Source organism: Camellia sinensis, chromosome 8 (genome assembly GCF_055761805.1).
Source record: "Camellia sinensis isolate YWXY chromosome 8, ASM5576180v1, whole genome shotgun sequence".
In the NCBI taxonomy this organism is placed as follows: domain Eukaryota; kingdom Viridiplantae; phylum Streptophyta; class Magnoliopsida; order Ericales; family Theaceae; genus Camellia; species Camellia sinensis.
The window spans coordinates 117,185,070-117,202,338 of record NC_138968.1 but is presented as its reverse complement, the minus strand read 5'-3'; the positions used below and the strand labels follow the sequence as shown (position 1 = coordinate 117,202,338).

General features: G+C 37.4%; 1 protein-coding gene across 1 annotated transcript; it reads right to left on the bottom strand.

Annotated features, from left to right (window-relative positions):
- Positions 1 to 13,695: 13,695 nt before the first annotated feature.
- LOC145798000 (uncharacterized) lies at positions 13,696 to 16,899 on the bottom strand. Its single transcript, XM_082885442.1, has 4 exons — positions 16,120 to 16,899; positions 14,836 to 15,713; positions 14,542 to 14,773; positions 13,696 to 14,157 (listed from the first exon to the last, which is right to left on the bottom strand). Exons 1-4 carry the CDS (start codon positions 16,897 to 16,899, stop codon positions 13,696 to 13,698), a joined length of 2,352 nt encoding a protein of 783 aa, XP_082741568.1.
- Positions 16,900 to 17,269: the final 370 nt, after the last annotated feature.

Genomic DNA, 17,269 nt, shown 5'->3' with positions numbered 1-17,269 from the left:
AAATTTGTATGCCATTTCATTAGAGTGACTTTGACAAAAACATGATCCCCAACTTCAAACTCCAAGTCTCTCCTTCTTTGATTCGCATAGCTCTTTTGTCGGCTTTGAGCAGTTTTTAATCTCTGTTGGATGATTTGAATCTTTTTCGTAGTAACCTGCACAATTCTAGGCCCAATCAACGACTTATCCCCAACCTCGGTCCAACAAATCGAAGTTCAACATTTTCTCCCATACAAAGCTTCATATGGTGCCATTCCAATACTAGAGTGGAAACTGTTATTATAAGCAAATTCCGCCAAAGGTAAATGAGTTTCCCAACTTTCACTGAAATTCAAAACACACATTCGGAGCATGTCCTCCAATGTCTATATAGTTCTTTCAGATTGTCTATCTATTTGTGGATGAAATGCGGTTCTAAACCTCAACTCCATCCCTAGTGCTTCTTGTAAGCTTTGCCAAAACCTTGACACAAACTTATAGTCTCTATCTGACACAATGGAAACCAGAACACAGTGCAGCATTATAAACAATCTTCATAGGCAAAAAGTGAGCAGACTTAATCAATCTATCCACAACAACCCATATGGAATCCATACCTCGAGGTGTTTGGGGTAAGCCCACAATAAAATCCATAGTTGAAATCCACAATTTCTCTCTTCATATTAGGCCACCAAAAAGCTTACTTAAGATCTTGGTACATTTTGGTATTCCCGGGATGCATGGCAAACCTGGACTTGTGAGCTTCTTCCAAGACTCTTCCTTTAATTTTGAGGACATTTAGAACACACAATCTTCCCTTGAACTTCAACACTTCAGCTTCTAAAGAAAATCCCAGTCTCGGTTTTGATAGGCCGGCCTGCTTCTTCAGGTTGAGTGCATTCCAGCTGTGCCTTGGTTTTCTCCCAAAAATATCTACATCCGGGGGGACCCTTTTGGGGGAATTTTGCTCTCCTTTATGCCCCACCTTTACACCCTCCTTTTGGTCCATATAACCAGCTGCCAACATGCATTAGAGAGGTTAGAAAAACTCTCCTTCAAGCTTCCATAGCCAACTCCATCTTCTTCCTTCTCAATTCTTGAAAAAACCCTAAGTCCCTAACCATCATTCCTTCTACACCACCAAGCTCTACCACCACCATCTCATTTCCAGCAACAAGGAAGGATTCTTGAAGGCTAAAGAAGCTGCAAATCCATCCAAGAAGCAACAAAAGTTTGAATCTTCAAGGGTAAGTAACACTTTTACCCTTTTGACCCTTTTTCTTGATCTATTTCTAAGCCCCACTTGCTTTTTGTTTCAAGCTCCGGCCCTAACTGAAAAGGGCCATATTTTGAGCTCATATTCACTTCTCATTAAGGGCTCAACCCTGTTTGAGCCCTCCATAATACACTTGCTTCATTGATCATCTTATATGTCATGATTTTGCATGCTATTTTTGGCCCATGAGAAATTTATTTTCGAGCATGTTGTAAACTGATATTAGGCTTATTTTGAGCCCCTCTTCAACATTGAGGAAGGGTTCAACATTGTTTGGTGCCTCCATGTATCACTTGTAGTTATATCCCTTATTTGGCCCCATTTTTGCATGAATTGATAGCCCTCTTTGCTTCTGTTTTTGGACCTTGGTCCGAACTGAAAGTGGCCTTTTTTTGGCCTATACTTCATGTTTCATTAACACTGTTTTTCTGTTTGGTGATTATTTTGTATACTTCATGTTTTAGCACCTTTTGAGCCTCATTTTGCATCACATTTTTAGCATGTTTGTATACTGATTTTGAGGTTTCCATATACTGTAAATGTTCATATTTTTGGTCCATCTTCAATGTTGTAGAAGGAAATGTTTCAGTTTGGGTTTTTCTTATATCACTTGCTTCATTACCCCTCTTTTGGCCCCTATTCTTGCATGCCATTTTTCCCTTACCCATGCTTGCTGTTTGGCCATGTTTATAACTGTGAAAGTGCATCTCTTGGGACTGTCTAGCTTCTGTCTTTGCATTGGATGTCCATATTGTGCGTGTTTGGCATGGCTATAGGCCATTTCGGGTGCCTAATGTTGCATTTCGGGACAATTCCTTGCATTTGGTATCATTTCGCTTTATTTCGGGACTGTTTTCCCCCATATTTTGTTGCTGAAATTCTGTTAGAGTGATTGCCATCCATTTCATGTCATTTCATCACATTTTTATCATCACCTCGGTTTGCGTGCCCGTGTGCACGCATTTCGAGGCACTCCGTTTTTATCCGCTGGCATCCTATGTGAGTGTGGCTGAGGCTCGCTCATGTTGGTATAAGCCCATTTGTCATTTCCATGTCATTTCATCACATTTTTGCACCGCCTCGGTTTGCGTGCCCGTGTGCACGCATTTCGAGGCACTTCATTTTTTATCCGCCGGCATCCTATGTGAGTGTGGCTGAGGCTCGCTCATGTTGGTATAAGCCCATTTGTCATTTCCATGTCATTTCATCACATTTTTGCACCGCCTCGGTTTGCGTGCCCGTGTGCACGCATTTCGAGGCACTCCATTTTTACCTGCCGGCATCCTATGTGAGTGTGGCTGAGGCTTACTCATGTTGGTATAAGCCCATTTGTCATTTCCATGTCATTTCATCACATTCCGCCATCGCCTCGGTTTGCGTGCCCGTGTGCACGTATTTCGAGACACATATCATCGCCTCGATTTGCGTGCCTGTGTGCACGTATTTCAAGACACCTATCATCGCCTCGATTTGCGTGCCGGTGTGCACGCATTTCGAGACACATATCATCGCCTCGATTTGCGTGCCCGTGTGCACGTATTTCGAGACACCTATCATCGCCTCGATTTGCGTGCCTGTGTGCACGTATTTCGAGACACCTATCATCGCCTCGAATTGCGTGTATGTGCGCACATATTTCGAGACACATATCATCGCCTCGGTTTGCGTGCCCGCGTGCACGTATTTCGAGACACATATCATCGCCTCGATTTGCGTGCCCGTGTGCACGTATTTCGAGGCATCTCATTTTCATAACATTGTGTATGTTAGGATTGCATCTTAGTTGCATTTCATGCATATCATGCATATTGCATCGTGTCCGGAATAGGAGTTAGCCCGGGCACGGGAAACGAAGTACATTTCGTACTCCGAGTGACGGAATGTGTCTCAATTCCCCAGTCACCGACACTCCGGATTATCCATGATGGAGTTAGGTTTTAGCTGTAGTTTCATGTGCATTCATCCTATATTGAGTTGTGCATTTCGACTTCTTGGCCATCATGCCTCGGTATGCGTGATTGGTGGCACGAGGATCGAGACATGCATATATCTGTGCAAATACATTGCTATGCCCCTTTCCTGCTCTCTGTTGCAGCAAAATCAGGAATCAGCAACTTTTTGGGACTTGGCACGCATTTCGAGAACAGGTGTAAACAGAGGCTAATTGGGGCATTCCGGTGGATTTCCGCGCAAGACAACCCGGACATGCATCATCCATCAGAAGCAAGGCAGTCCCTGGCTTGCACGCCAGTTTCATTCGCTTTTTTTTAGTTAATTTATTAATTAATTAAGATTTTGTAATATTTTGGACTGTAATATTCTTTTATTTCGGGACTGTAATATTGGGACTGTATATTTATTCGGACCCTCCGAGTGAGGGCACAACTGTAATAAGTGTGTGTGAGTGTGATGTATGTCTTCCAACCCCACGTCTTTCTCCCTTTTATTTATCCGCTTTTGATGGTTAGATTAGGGCATATTCCAATTAGCATACAGTATGACAGCATGTTTGCATTCATTCATCTGTATTGCATGCACCGGGCTCGGCGCACCATACTAACTGCATCGTACTTTCAATTCCAAATTGAATACATGGTAGTTGTAGCATTTCATATACCATCTTAGAATAGCCGAGCCTGCTATAGTTGCATTTTGCATATGTTGCATTAGGCATTTCTGTATACTTAGGATCATGCATGATTTCTAATACAGTTTTTGTTTTGGCTTGGAGTACCCGGTAAGTTTTATGCTTTAGCATCCTTGCATGCGTGTGAGTGTTGCCATGAATAGCATGCTTACCATGAGGCTATGTGCTTACATGATTTAACTGCCTGAATGCCTGTGGGTGGAGGTTGTGTTATCTGAATTGGAGTAAATCATCAAATGTTTCAAGCTTACCTGCGGGTAGCAAACCATTTTCAAAAACAAGCATGAAATGTTTTGTTCCAATTCGAGTGACCCGGTCTATACTTGTATGCTGTGCACATCACATAGTAACCTAGGCTAATAACCGGTATAAGAACTCACAATGTTTTCAAAAATTGATATCATGGTTAGTAGAGGCCGGTCTATGACCGGGCGAGCGGGGGTGCTCACGAAGTGACCTTCCCCATTCGTACCCAAGTTCCCGAGCCGAGGCAACTTTGGTGATGACGGACACGTGGCCTTTTGGCACCGAGTCAGGGTTTCCTAAATTTTCTAAAATAAAATATTTAGGTGGCGACTCTGTATCTGGCAAAGCAGTCCATGTTTGGCACTTCTTTCAAAAATCAGTTTTCCTAAAAACGATTTGCCAGATTTGGACTCTTTGGTTCAGGCTTAGAACCGTGACAAGAAAGTCGAGTCCGAGCTGTAGCGAGGTCCCCCGCGGGCTTGTTACACCTGCCCAAACACATCCTATAATTCCAAATGAGAAAAATAAGGGACAACAACAACAACAATTATACAATGACAGAATCTACGGAACCTAAGTCTGGATACAATAATCAAACGGGAAAAGACCGGGGTCGCTATAGCATGGAAAACCATTAGGAAAACCTTTGGCAAAACTTTAACTAATCCAAGGTTACGATCTGACACGATTGTAATATTTCGTCTTGGTGAAACAATTGTACTCAAATGTTCCAAAAACCAATGCCAGTTGTCTTGATTCTCTAAGCCAACAGTTGCAAAACAAACAGGAAAGAACCCTGCATGTACAAAATAGAAAAAATGAGAATATTCTATTATTCTTAGAAAATTGTAACATTTTAACATTCAAAATATCAAACACTAAAATGAATAACTGTAAAAATAAAAAATGCATATACAGCAACAATATTATATAAAATTTAAAACATTCAATCATATTTCTAAACTGAGAACTTTCTCAATTTCAAAACAGAGAAACCAGATTTCTTGTGTACCTTGATTTCCATATTTTCCTATAGCAGCGAGTAAATTTCCTCTAAATCTTCTCTTCAAAAATGTGCCATCAAGGAACAAGAGAGATCGACAATAATCAAATCCACTAATGCAACCATGAAAAACAACAAATAATCTCTTAAACCGTTTAGTATCATCGCCACACTCAACCTCAATGCAACTCCCTGGATTGCAACTCTTTGCAACATCAACATACCATCTTAACTAGTCAAATAACATTCAGTAGTCTCCAAAAATATCACCCTTTGCTTTCTCTACCCCCAACCAAGCTTGACGATAACTAACTCTCAGCCTATACCCCAACTTAAAATCTCAAACAACATGAACTAGACGTTTTAATGGATTATCACGAACACCTTCAACAATCAAATCAGCAACTAAATCGAAACTCATACGAGAATGATTCATTATACATACTTTAGCATAACATGTGTGGACATTACTGAGCTTCCTTATATAAAAGAATCGATTAGCATTCTCCACTCTACCATGAACATTCCACATATAACCTTTTGTTTCTCTAAACAAATATTGTGTGATGACACGGACTTTATCATTCTTAACAAATACGAACTCAAATCCACACTCAATAGAAAACTTCGACAATGCATTATGAAATTCAACAATTACACCTTCAAATTTATGTCCTACATATATAATATTATCTGCCTAACCAGCAGATAACAATACTTTTTTCTTGTGTCGACAAAATGATGATAACATATCAACCTCTTCTTCAACCTCCAACCTCGAATTCCTCTTGGAGAATATAGATGCTTTGTTTGGCAAGTTCACAGACTTATTGTTGTCATGAAACAATGTAATAGCACAAACTTCAAGCTCCAACATTAACTCTCTTTCTCCACAATCCAATCTTTTGTTGAGATCACCACAGTCAATGGTTGAATTTTTTCGTGTCACAACAACATCAATACACTGTGAATCAAAATGCACAATTAATGCCAACAACAATTCTAACTCCTAATTGTTGTCCAACATACAACTAGGATGTCCAAGCAATGAGTAAGATAGGCAAATGTTATCAGATTGCAAAATATGCCATTTCAAACACAACTTATCAACCAATTGATCATATGTAACATTCCAACTAATATTAATTGCAAATGTGCAACTATTATACTTGCACAACAAAAAAATTGGGACACACACTCGTAGAACCTTCACTCATCTTTAAAAAAAAAAAAAAAAAAAAGATCACATCAATAAAAACTAGAACAATTCTCAGTTTGCTGAAACTACAAAATCAGAACAAATACTTCATAACAATTTTAAGAACTTTTTCAGTTTTCACAAATCACGTTTTCAATTCGTAAAATAGTGAACCAAACCGAGAAATCATCCAGCAAATCACGTTTTCAATTTGTAAAATCAAAATTATTCAACATATTCTCATAAATAAATTCAATCAAATCTATAAAAAAATTCTAAAAACACATAATACACAAAATTGATACAATACATACCTATAAACTAGATCAAAAATCAAACATCCAGCAAATCAATTCTTCAATTTATAAATTGAAATCATACCGAACAAACTCCAACAGATTTCAACTCAAAAAGCCTCAAATACAAATCTGTCAAACACCGAAATCCATTTATGTATAATAGTGAACCAAACCGAGAAATCCTTTGACATCCTTCAATATTCGAATCTTCATCTACTTCCCATAACTGATTTGTTTTTGTTTCTAGTAAACAATGTCAATATTGTTATATATACACTTGTTTAGGTTGAAGGACAAAAACGTCTTTTACTTGTAAATAGGACGTACTAGTTCAAAAACTTTTAAACAAAACCTAAGCTATTACCAAATATGTAGATAGGACTTTTAGTAATTAATCCTAAAGTTCATTATTAATTTATAAATATTTTTTCGATGTACATTGAGATGTAAATTCCCCAGTATTTAACTCATTCTTCCAAGAATAAATTACATTATACACTAATTTACTTTAAATAAAATTTCACTTTAGTTCTTCATAGATCCCATATTCATGTGAGATATTTTATAAAAATTTTAGTAAAATTTTTGGAGTTTTTAACATTGTTCTTTAATATAGTAATGTTAGAGACACCCAATGGGTCTCACGCCCATGTAAAATATTTAATAGAATATTTCATAAAATTTTTAAGATTTCTAACATTTTTCTTTTTATTAGTAATACTCAACTCTTACACATTTAATTATAAAAGTCAACTTTATAGTTTTCCTTAAGCAATTTAATACGAAACTAATGAAAAATTACATTATAACTTAACCAAAAATGCAATGTATTAATTATTATAATTAAAAATAAAACTATTAAAATAAAATTGGAAAATAATACAAACTCATTTTGTAAACCCATTTTCTAGACCCAGTGCTATGTAAGTGATATAATTGGTTGATAATTAGAGAATATATGAAAGAATGTGTTACCTTAGATATCCTAATTGATTGCCACATCATTGGACTTGAAAAGTAAATTTAATTTATGAACTTGAATAACAATGCTCATTAAAATTTAATATAAAATATAAGAGGACAAAGTGTAATTTACTTCGTATAAATGTTATGTTTGGATAGAAGATTTGGTGAGGGGAATATAAAGGAAAAGGAAAATGAAAAGGAAAAGAAAAATGAAAATAGAAAGAAAAAAGAGAAAGAATTAAAAGGATTTAAATTTCAAATTATATTTGGTTGAGTTGAGAAATAAAAAAAACAAAATAGCCTTTGTTTTTATAAAAGATAAAAAATATATATATATTTACATTTTCCTCTTACTTTCTTTTCTCATGTATTTTCTAAATTAAAAGTGATATTACTTTTCCTTTTTCCTTTTTATTTTTCTTATCTAATTCTCCAACGAAAGACACTCAAAATGTATTCAGTATGTCACTCATTCTCATCCTCATTTAATCCCTTCTTCTTCTTCTTCTTCTTCTTCTTCTTCTTATTATTATTATTATTATTATTATTATTATTATTATTATTATTATTATTATTATTATTATTACTTGGGTACGACGGAAAGAAATATTTAATCCCTTATGCCACCACTGTTGAATTTGTATGTATATATACACAGCCCACCTCCATTGCTATATATATTCACCATTACATCACCTTTGTTATAACTTTCTTAGTCACCAAGACATATATATATATATATATATATATAGAGAGAGAGAGAGAGAGAGGTCATGGAGACTAGAAATGGTGGTTTGAGTGTCCTAATGTTAACATGGTTAGCCATGGTCACATCTCTGCCTTCTTAGAGCACTACAAGAAATGTCACTTTTGGCTATCAAAATATTGGTCGCCAAAAGTACAATATTTAGTGGCTGAAACGATTTAGCGACTAAAATATTTTGTCGCTAAGCTCGTCGCCTTTACCATGTCGGCGATAGTATTGGCGACTAAAATTTGTTTGGTCGCCGAAAGTGACTACATTTGGCTACTAATTTTAGTTTAGTCGGCAAAAGGTTTGTTTCCGCCACTAAAGCCTTTAGTCGCCGAATGAGGCTTTTTCGCTACTAAGTTGTTATGGTCGAGGAAGGTGTCACTTTTAGCTACTAAATAATTCGTCGCCGAAAGTACACATTTGGCTACTAATTGTAGTTTAGTCGGCAAAAGGTTTGTTTCCGCCACTAAAGTATTAGTCACTAAAAGTGCTACCATAATTTGAGAATAACTATTATAGACCAAACATTTTTGTCACCAATAGAATACATATTTTTAGCGACTAAGTAATTTTTGTCATTGTTACTTTTGTCCACTAAAAGTTTCGTAGCCAAAAGCCTTCTCACATTCACTTCTTCACTTTTTGCCACCAAACGTTTTAGTCGCCAAATGATACCATTTTTTTCCGTGACTAAAAAATTTAGTGGCCAATAGTTTCTTTCTCTCATTCTCAATTGTTTTAGCTACTAATTATTTGGTCGCAAAAAATTAATGGGTTATGTTTTTGCTACTAAATTCTTAGTCACCAAAACATTTGATTACGTATTTAGCTACTAAAATATTTGGTGGCCAAATACTTTAACGTGTTTTTTTTTTTTTAAATAAAATTTTCTAAACAACCTGTATCCATTATTAATACAACCTGCACCCTAGTGATAAACAATATAATCCATTAAATGTAAATATGTTATCAAGCATTCAACAACGTGCACACATTTCAGTTCCAACCATCCAAAAAATTAATATTGAACGTCCACTTATATATATATATATTACAAATTTCATAAGAACCAAGTCTAGTCCCACGTCAATAATTTAATTCCATACATAATACTAGAATAACCAAATTAATTATACACCTAGAACTTCTGTACCACAACAAAAATTATATTCTGTACTGCCACAAAACTATTTTGTACCACGTGCTATGTTAATTTCTGCCAAATTAGCTGATATTTACTCTATCAAAAAATTAATTTGTACAAACCACTATATATACGGATAGAGATATAAAAACAATACCCTTCCGTACTTGTCAACAAAAACATATCCACATTTGTATGTCCAAAAACATCTGCAAAAAAGGGGGAAAAGATCATTAGTTCGGTGCGTGTAGAGCCACTTCTGGACGACATATATATATCGTAATAATTTCAAACATTAAAAGACAAGGAGAGTAATATCTATTAACTAATGCAAGACATCCAAACATGGACCCATCATGAGTTCTTGTTTTAGCTTTTTAATCTCTAAATCTATCTAAGTAAAAATGTAAGAGGACCCATCATTAGAGTTTATCTGGTATCCATAAAACTCACTATGCTTACGCTTTTATGACCTCCATGAAGCTTCCAGTTACGTTAAAACAGTGCTTTTGTGACCTCCACGGATGGAAATTAATATGGTCTTTTTCTTCATAAAAGATTCTAATTTTCTCGATATAATCATTGAAATTTTGGAAATGCTTTCCTTAAAGAAGAAACTAAGTCAACAATGTAATGAATTCATAATACTGTTCATTTCTATTTAACTAATTAGTGGGTTTATAGATGTAGATATGCTTCTGTTTGTGAATGAGTAATGCCTTGGGTTCTTTATAGGCTTATGGGGACAAGAGCTAAAAAAGATTATGCTTAACTATTCTTCCATAACACCATCTAATTTTGATAGGTATCTTCAATACTTAGCTTCTTTAGTCCTAAGTTCCCTGTTCTGTTGCTGAGGAATTATCCTCCCATCAGCCAAATCTTGAGGCCATGTTATATATATGAACTGTCTATTGTTCAACTGTTGTTGCACGTTTTGTAGTGGTGATAGTTAAACTTATCAAATACACAATTGCGCCTAAACCATAGCTGAACTTTACAAATCCATTGTTCGAATTTCCAAACGATTAGGTCAACAGGATATATCCTTCGTCACATTTAGTTCTTGCAAAATGGTGCCCCTCGAACCCCTTTTTTCGACTAACTTTATGACATTTTCAACTCTAATTCCCAACGTACTTGTCCTACTTACGTATCGTCTGTCCCTACATGCCACATTTATCACCGGGAAGCTTCCTGTTACGAAAAAATAGTGGCTCGGGGGCTGTTGTGCATTTTCGCCACCCAAACCTCTTTTTTCGACTAAGTTCATGACATTTTCAACCCTAAATCCCAATGTACGTGTACTACTTACGTACCGTCTGTCTGTACATGACACATTTGTCTCCGGGAAGGTTCCCGTTGCAAAAAAACAATGGTTCGGGGCTTGTTTTGTATTTTTCCACCCCGAACCCGTTTTTTCGACTAAGTTTATGACATTTTCAACTCTAACTCCCAACGTAGGTGTCCTATTTATGTACCATCTGTCCCTACATGTCACATTTATCACCGAGAAGCTTCCCGTTACAAGAAAACAGTGTTTCGGGGCCTGTTTTGCATTTTCGCCCCCCGAACCCCTTTTTTCGACTAAGTTTATGACATTTTCAACTCCAACTCCCAACGTAGGTGTCCTATTTACGTACTGTCTATTCCTACATGTCACATTTATCACTGGGAAGCTTCCCGTTACGAGAAAATAGCGTTTCGGGTGCTGTTTTGCATTTTCGCCCCTCGAACCCATTTTTTCGACTAAGTTTATGATATTTTCAACTCTAATTCCCAACGTAGGTGTCCTATTTATGTACCGTCTGTCCCTACATGTTAAATTTATCACCGGGAAGCTTCTCGTTACGAGAAAACAGGGGTTCGGGGGCTGTTTTGCATTTTTGCCCCCGAACCCCTTTTTCCGACTAAGTTTATGAAATTTTCAACTCTAATTCCCAACGTAGGTGTCCTATTTACGTACCGTCTGTCCCTACATGTCACGTTTATCACCAGGAAGCTTCCCATTATGAGAAAACAGTGTTTTCGGGGCTGTTTTGCATTTTTGCCCCCCAAACCCCTATTTTCGACAAAGTTTATGACATTTTTAACTCTAACTCCCAACGTATGTGTCCTATTTACGTACCGTCTGTCCCTACATGTCACATTAGTCACCGGAAAGCTTATCATTATGTTCAAACAGTGGTTCGAGTTACTATTCAAAATACCACTGTTGAAAGTTTACATGTTACTGTAAACGAAGATTGAAATTCGCTATGTTTTTTTAACATGTTTCTACTATAGTTAATCTTAATCATGTACATATTTTAAATACGAGTTCATTATTAAGAAACAAAGAACATATTTAAACAACTCCTCATTTGAAGTATTCTTTTTGACTTGTGGCTGTTCAGTGAATGAGGGTCTTGGGTGGTAATGATACAATGTAAATTAAAGTTGAAAATGCAAAGGTTTTCAACTTTGATGGTTGGTGGGTATAAACAAAGGTTTCAATGAATGACGGTCTTGGTTTGTAATCTAGGAATGAGTATAAAGAATCAGCTCAGAAACTTATGAACAAAAGTTAAAGCGAACATATTTAAACAACCCCCATTGAATTTGTGAGGTAGATTAACTCCGAAATTGATGACATTTTCAACTCTTAAAGCGAACATATTTAAACAAAGTAAGTGTGAAATTAATGAAATTGTTCTTACCAAAAAACAAACGTCGGATGCCCAACTTAGATTCCCAAGAGTTGTGACAGTTTGGCGACTACGTTATTAAGATGCTCGACCTTTGTATTTGTCTCCTCCCTTGCCTTTTGTCCCTCCTCCCGCTCTTTCAACATCTCATTGGATAATTGAATGCACTCCGCTCGCTCTTTCAACAGCTCATTGTAACATCTCTCGCGCTCCTCTCGCTCTTTCATTAACTTGTCATGATCTTTTTGTCGCTCCTCACGAAGTGCCTCCACCTCAGCTCGCATTGCCTCCATGTCCTCATCGTGTGCTCATGTTGCAAATATGGTAGAGGGTTGTGGGCCACTCCCAAATCCAAGCAAGTACCTTTTCTTCTGTCTAAGCACTTGCCTTGAAATCTCCTCTTGTGTCAATAGCATCCCCGACTCGATGGCAGGCGCTTGTACATTGACAATCTCTTGCTGTCATTGCAAATAAATAAGACGGAAAAAACTTTGGCAACATATATGTATTATTGGGTACTAAGTACAAGAAAATATTGAATACATACATTTCCTTGTCACATACTTACATCCAACTCACGGCATTTCGGATGGATCCAGTCATTCGTTTACTTTGAAGTGTGGCTATCCTCATAGAACTTTGGGAAATCCAACTCTCTATCTTTTGCTACCTGTTAACACATCAACGTATAAATCAGTGACACTTTATGCAGATTTTTGCAGACAGATCTGTATGATAATAGAGTTTTTGCAGACAGATTTGTAGTTTAGACACATTTCTTTGCAAACAGATTTGTATAGACAAATTTTCATTAACAGATTTTAAAACAAATTGCTGGACAGATTTTAGACAGATTTTTAAACAGATTTGCTGCCAGATTTTCAGACAAATTTGCAGCCAGATTTGGAAATAGAGGCAGCAGTATTCTTGTAAAGTACTTGAGATTACAAGAGTATTCTAGTAAAGTACTTGAGTATTCTAGTAAAATAGAGGTAGCCAAATTTTCATGATGTACTTGAGAAGGTATATTAATTAAGCTACATAAATTAAAAAATCCAGCAAAGTAGCTGGAAAAGGTTTTCGATTAAGGTCATATTGTTAGATTGGGTAATGATGCGTGTTAACCAGATGGACTTTTATGATTTCAGGTTGGTCTTGAATATAATGAATCTATAGTGATAATGATAACTGGTTGTCCTAATGGTTGTGCTACACCCTACATGGCTAAAGTTGGATTAGTTGGTGATGGTCCTAATTTTGTATCAGGTATTTAAAGTTCAACGCATTTCGGATGGATCTTTATCCGTAACACCCTTGGCTTTTACCCCTCTGACAGATTGCTAAACTTCCATGGGAATAATTTCAGATTCAATATCATCTCGACGCAAAACCACATCATCATCAATAGCCATAGTAGGTACGACCTCGGTGGTTTCTTCTTGTTGGAACACATCATCAGGTTGTACGGCATCCATCTCTAGCACATCCCAAATTCCTCAATGTTGGAACTTTTCAACAACTCTCCAATTGGTACCTAATTTGGTGTCATTAACATAGAATACTTGTTCAACTTGACTTGGTAATACAAATGAGTCATCTTTGTACCATCGACTTGTTACATCAACTGTTGTGAAATGTGGTTCTACATGCATAGTTCTACTACTACCGCTGTTAAACCATTCACATTGGAACAATACAATCCGACGTCTGAACAAATAGTTCAGTTCCCACACTCTGCACAAGTGTCCATAGAAGTGTATCAATTGCCCTTCATGCTCCCCTTCCACAACTAATCCACTATTCTGACTTTTCCGACAGTTGTCATGGTCGATAGTATGATAACGGACACCATTACAAATACATCCTGAATATGTGTTCACTAAGCCACTAGGACCATTGGCTAATAACCACATATCATCAGTTGCTTCGGGGGAAACTTGGCTCCGCAATTCATTCATCTACATGAAGAACATGTGTCATGTTACAAGCATGCATTTTTTTTACGTAATGTACGATTTATGGTAGGATATGAGAATATTAGCTTACAAGATCTTTGAACCATTTAGGGAATTCTTTCTAATGTCTGTTTTTGATGTCGAATGCACCGGCTCTTTGGTGTAACAAGTTCTTGTGCTCCCTAGTTACAAGAAATGCGATTCATAAATATTTACTAAGATAAAGACTAATCAATTTACAACAAACACATTATAAATACGTTTGGAGGATTCATACTCTACGTGTTTATCCACTTCTGTGCTATTGTGTAGGACAAACCAATGAGCCATCTCGCGTTCAGCTACGGACACATCGGACGCCCTTGTCATTAGACCAAAGGGACGTACAGTTTGACTGAATACCGCCAACCCTAGGCCACGGTCACCCGTGTCATAATTCCTTTCTGGGCGATTAAACAATGTTTCAACTCCATCCAAATACATTGAACAAAACGTTGTACATTCTTTAGAAATGTAAGCCTCGACAATAGAACCTTCAGGATGAGCTTTGTTCACCACAAACCCTTTTAGCCAGCCAAGCAACCTAAATCCCAAGCCGATGACAATGTTATACTGCAATCTTTATATCAGCAATAAAGCGTTAATTAAAATTTGACAATAATACGAGGGATGAGTTAATACCTCTCAATTGGGTACATCCATCGATATTGCACTAGGCCTCCAAGCATAGCCTCTCGAGGCAAGTGAATTGCCAAGTGGACCATGACATCAAAAAAAGCCGGCGGGAAAATCATCTCAAGCTTACAAAGTACGAGTACGATTTGTTTATCCAATTTCTGCAAATCTAAACGCCTCAATGTCTTTGAACACAATTGTTTGAAGAAATTTCCCAACTCAAAAAGTGTCGTTCCAATTTCCTTATTCAGGTAGCCACGCATCCCAATTGGAAAAAGGCGTTGTATAAGGACATGACTGTCATGACTTTTGAGGCCAGATAATTTTCTAGCTTGAGCGGTCACGCAATTGGAGATATTTGCTGCAAAGCCATCAGGGTACTTCATTGATTTCAAGAAATCACAAAAGCCTTCTCTGTCTTTCACAGACAATGTGTACAATGCGAGAGGCTTCTCAAATGACCCATTAGAACGCCTCTTCAAGTGTAACTCTTTACATATTTTCATGTCCTCTAAATCTAAGCGTGCTTTGTTTGTGTCTTTGTTCTTTCCATCTACGCTCAAAAGTGTCCCAACGACATTGTCACATATATTCTTTTCAATATGCATGACATCAAGGTTGTGTCGAAGCTTTAACGTTTTCCAATAGGGCAAGTCAAACATAATGCTTCTCTTGCTCCAATTCAAATTTTGATGTTCATTCCTTTGTCGTTTTCGATTTTGTGGGTGCTTTCCATACGGCTTGTAAGTCCCAGAATCAATTTGCTCTCGTATTTGGTCCCCCAATAAGTCCAAAGGTTTGGACCTATGCTCCGTTTGACCATTGAAGAGCTTACTTGTTCGCCAAGTGTGGTTCTCAGGTAAGTGGCGACGAGCACCCATACCCTATTTTACTCCGTAATCCCTGGGACGATGCATTATTGTTACAATTAGGGCAAGCCAAGTAACCCTTTGTACTCCACCCTGACATGTTACCGTACGCAGGGAAGTCATTTATGGTCCACATTACCGCCGCATGCATTCTAAAAATTTTCCCGTTCAATGCATCATATGTTTGCACACCATGCTCCCACAAATTCTTCAATTCTTCTATTAATGGTTGCAAGTACACATCAATGTCTCTTCCAAGTGCCGAACGTTCGGGAATAAGCAATGACATCATGCAATATGGCTCTTTCATGCACTTCCACAGTGGGAGCTTGTAAGGCATTAAGATTACGGGCCACATGCTATATGATGTGCTCATATTCCCAAATGGATTGAAACCATCTGTTGCCAGCCCTAGCCTTACATTTCGAGAGTCATCAGAAAACGTCAGATGTTGCTTATCAAAGTCCTTCCATGCTTCGCCATCGGCCGGGTGCCTTAAAATGTCATCATCCACACGCTTCTCATTGTGCCATCTCATATCTGCGGCTATTTTTTTGGACATATACAGTCTTTTCAACCTCGGTGTCAATGGAAAGTACTGTAATACCTTGTGTGGAATCTTTTTACCACCATCATCGTTCAACTTGTATCTACACGCGTCACATGTAGGGCATTTCTCCAAATTAGCACTCTCCTTCCAAAATAGTGCACAATCATTCTTGCATGAATGAATTGTTTCATATTCCAAACCCAAGTCACGTAAGAACTTCTTAGCATCATAGAGTGTCCATGGAACTATTTGATCACATTCTGGTAGAATGTCCTTGAATACCTGCATAACCATATCGAATGACTTGTTGCTCCATTTGTTGTACACCTTCACATGAAGCATCTTAATGACGAATGATGACACAGAAAACTTTTCACATGTTGGGTAAACTTTGCGTTGCGCATCTTCGAATAACCTAGTGAACTTATGCAAATCCTCCCTCTCCAAACCATTAGGTTCCTCGTCGGTATGATCATCCATAAGACCACTCACGTAAATTTCTTCCAACATAATAGGCAATTCATCCATGGGCGGATCATCGATATCTGTCATACATTCGCCACTACCTCCACATTGGTCATTTGATGCACTAAGACGAGACACGGAAACATGTTCCCCGTGATGCACCCAAGTTATATACGAAGATGCCATTCCTCTTTAGATCAAGTGCATCCACACAACTTGTCTGCTATATTTTGTGCCATTAATGCAATCGACACACGGACACCTAATTTCATCCTCTACGCCTAAATTCTCCGTAGCAAAATCAAAGAATGACTTCACCCCTTGTTGATACTCTTTACTTGTCAGCCTATTATTTATCGTTATCCAACTCTTGTCCATTTTGTCACCTCCAACTCACACAAAGATTAACCGAGGAACAAATGAGAACATGCATTTCAAGTTGAGATAGATTATGTTGTTTTTCAAAATACCACTGTTTGGCTTGTCATATAAATCTCTTTTAGGGTGGGACTTTATGACACGATTTGTTCTAAAACAATGCGTAATTATGGAAGTT

Excerpts from the sequence above, each read along its gene's own strand:
- LOC145798000 (XM_082885442.1), bottom strand. The coding sequence starts at position 16,899 with ATGGCATCTTCGTATATAACTTGGGTGCATCACGGGGAACATGTTTCC. Across the intron at positions 14,774-14,835 it reads TGGATGTACCCAATTGAGAG|ATTGCAGTATAACATTGTCA; the intron begins GTATTAACTCAT and ends GCTGATATAAAG. Across the intron at positions 14,158-14,541 it reads TGGCGGTATTCAGTCAAACT|ATGAATGAATTGCGGAGCCA; the intron begins GTACGTCCCTTT and ends TTCTTCATGTAG.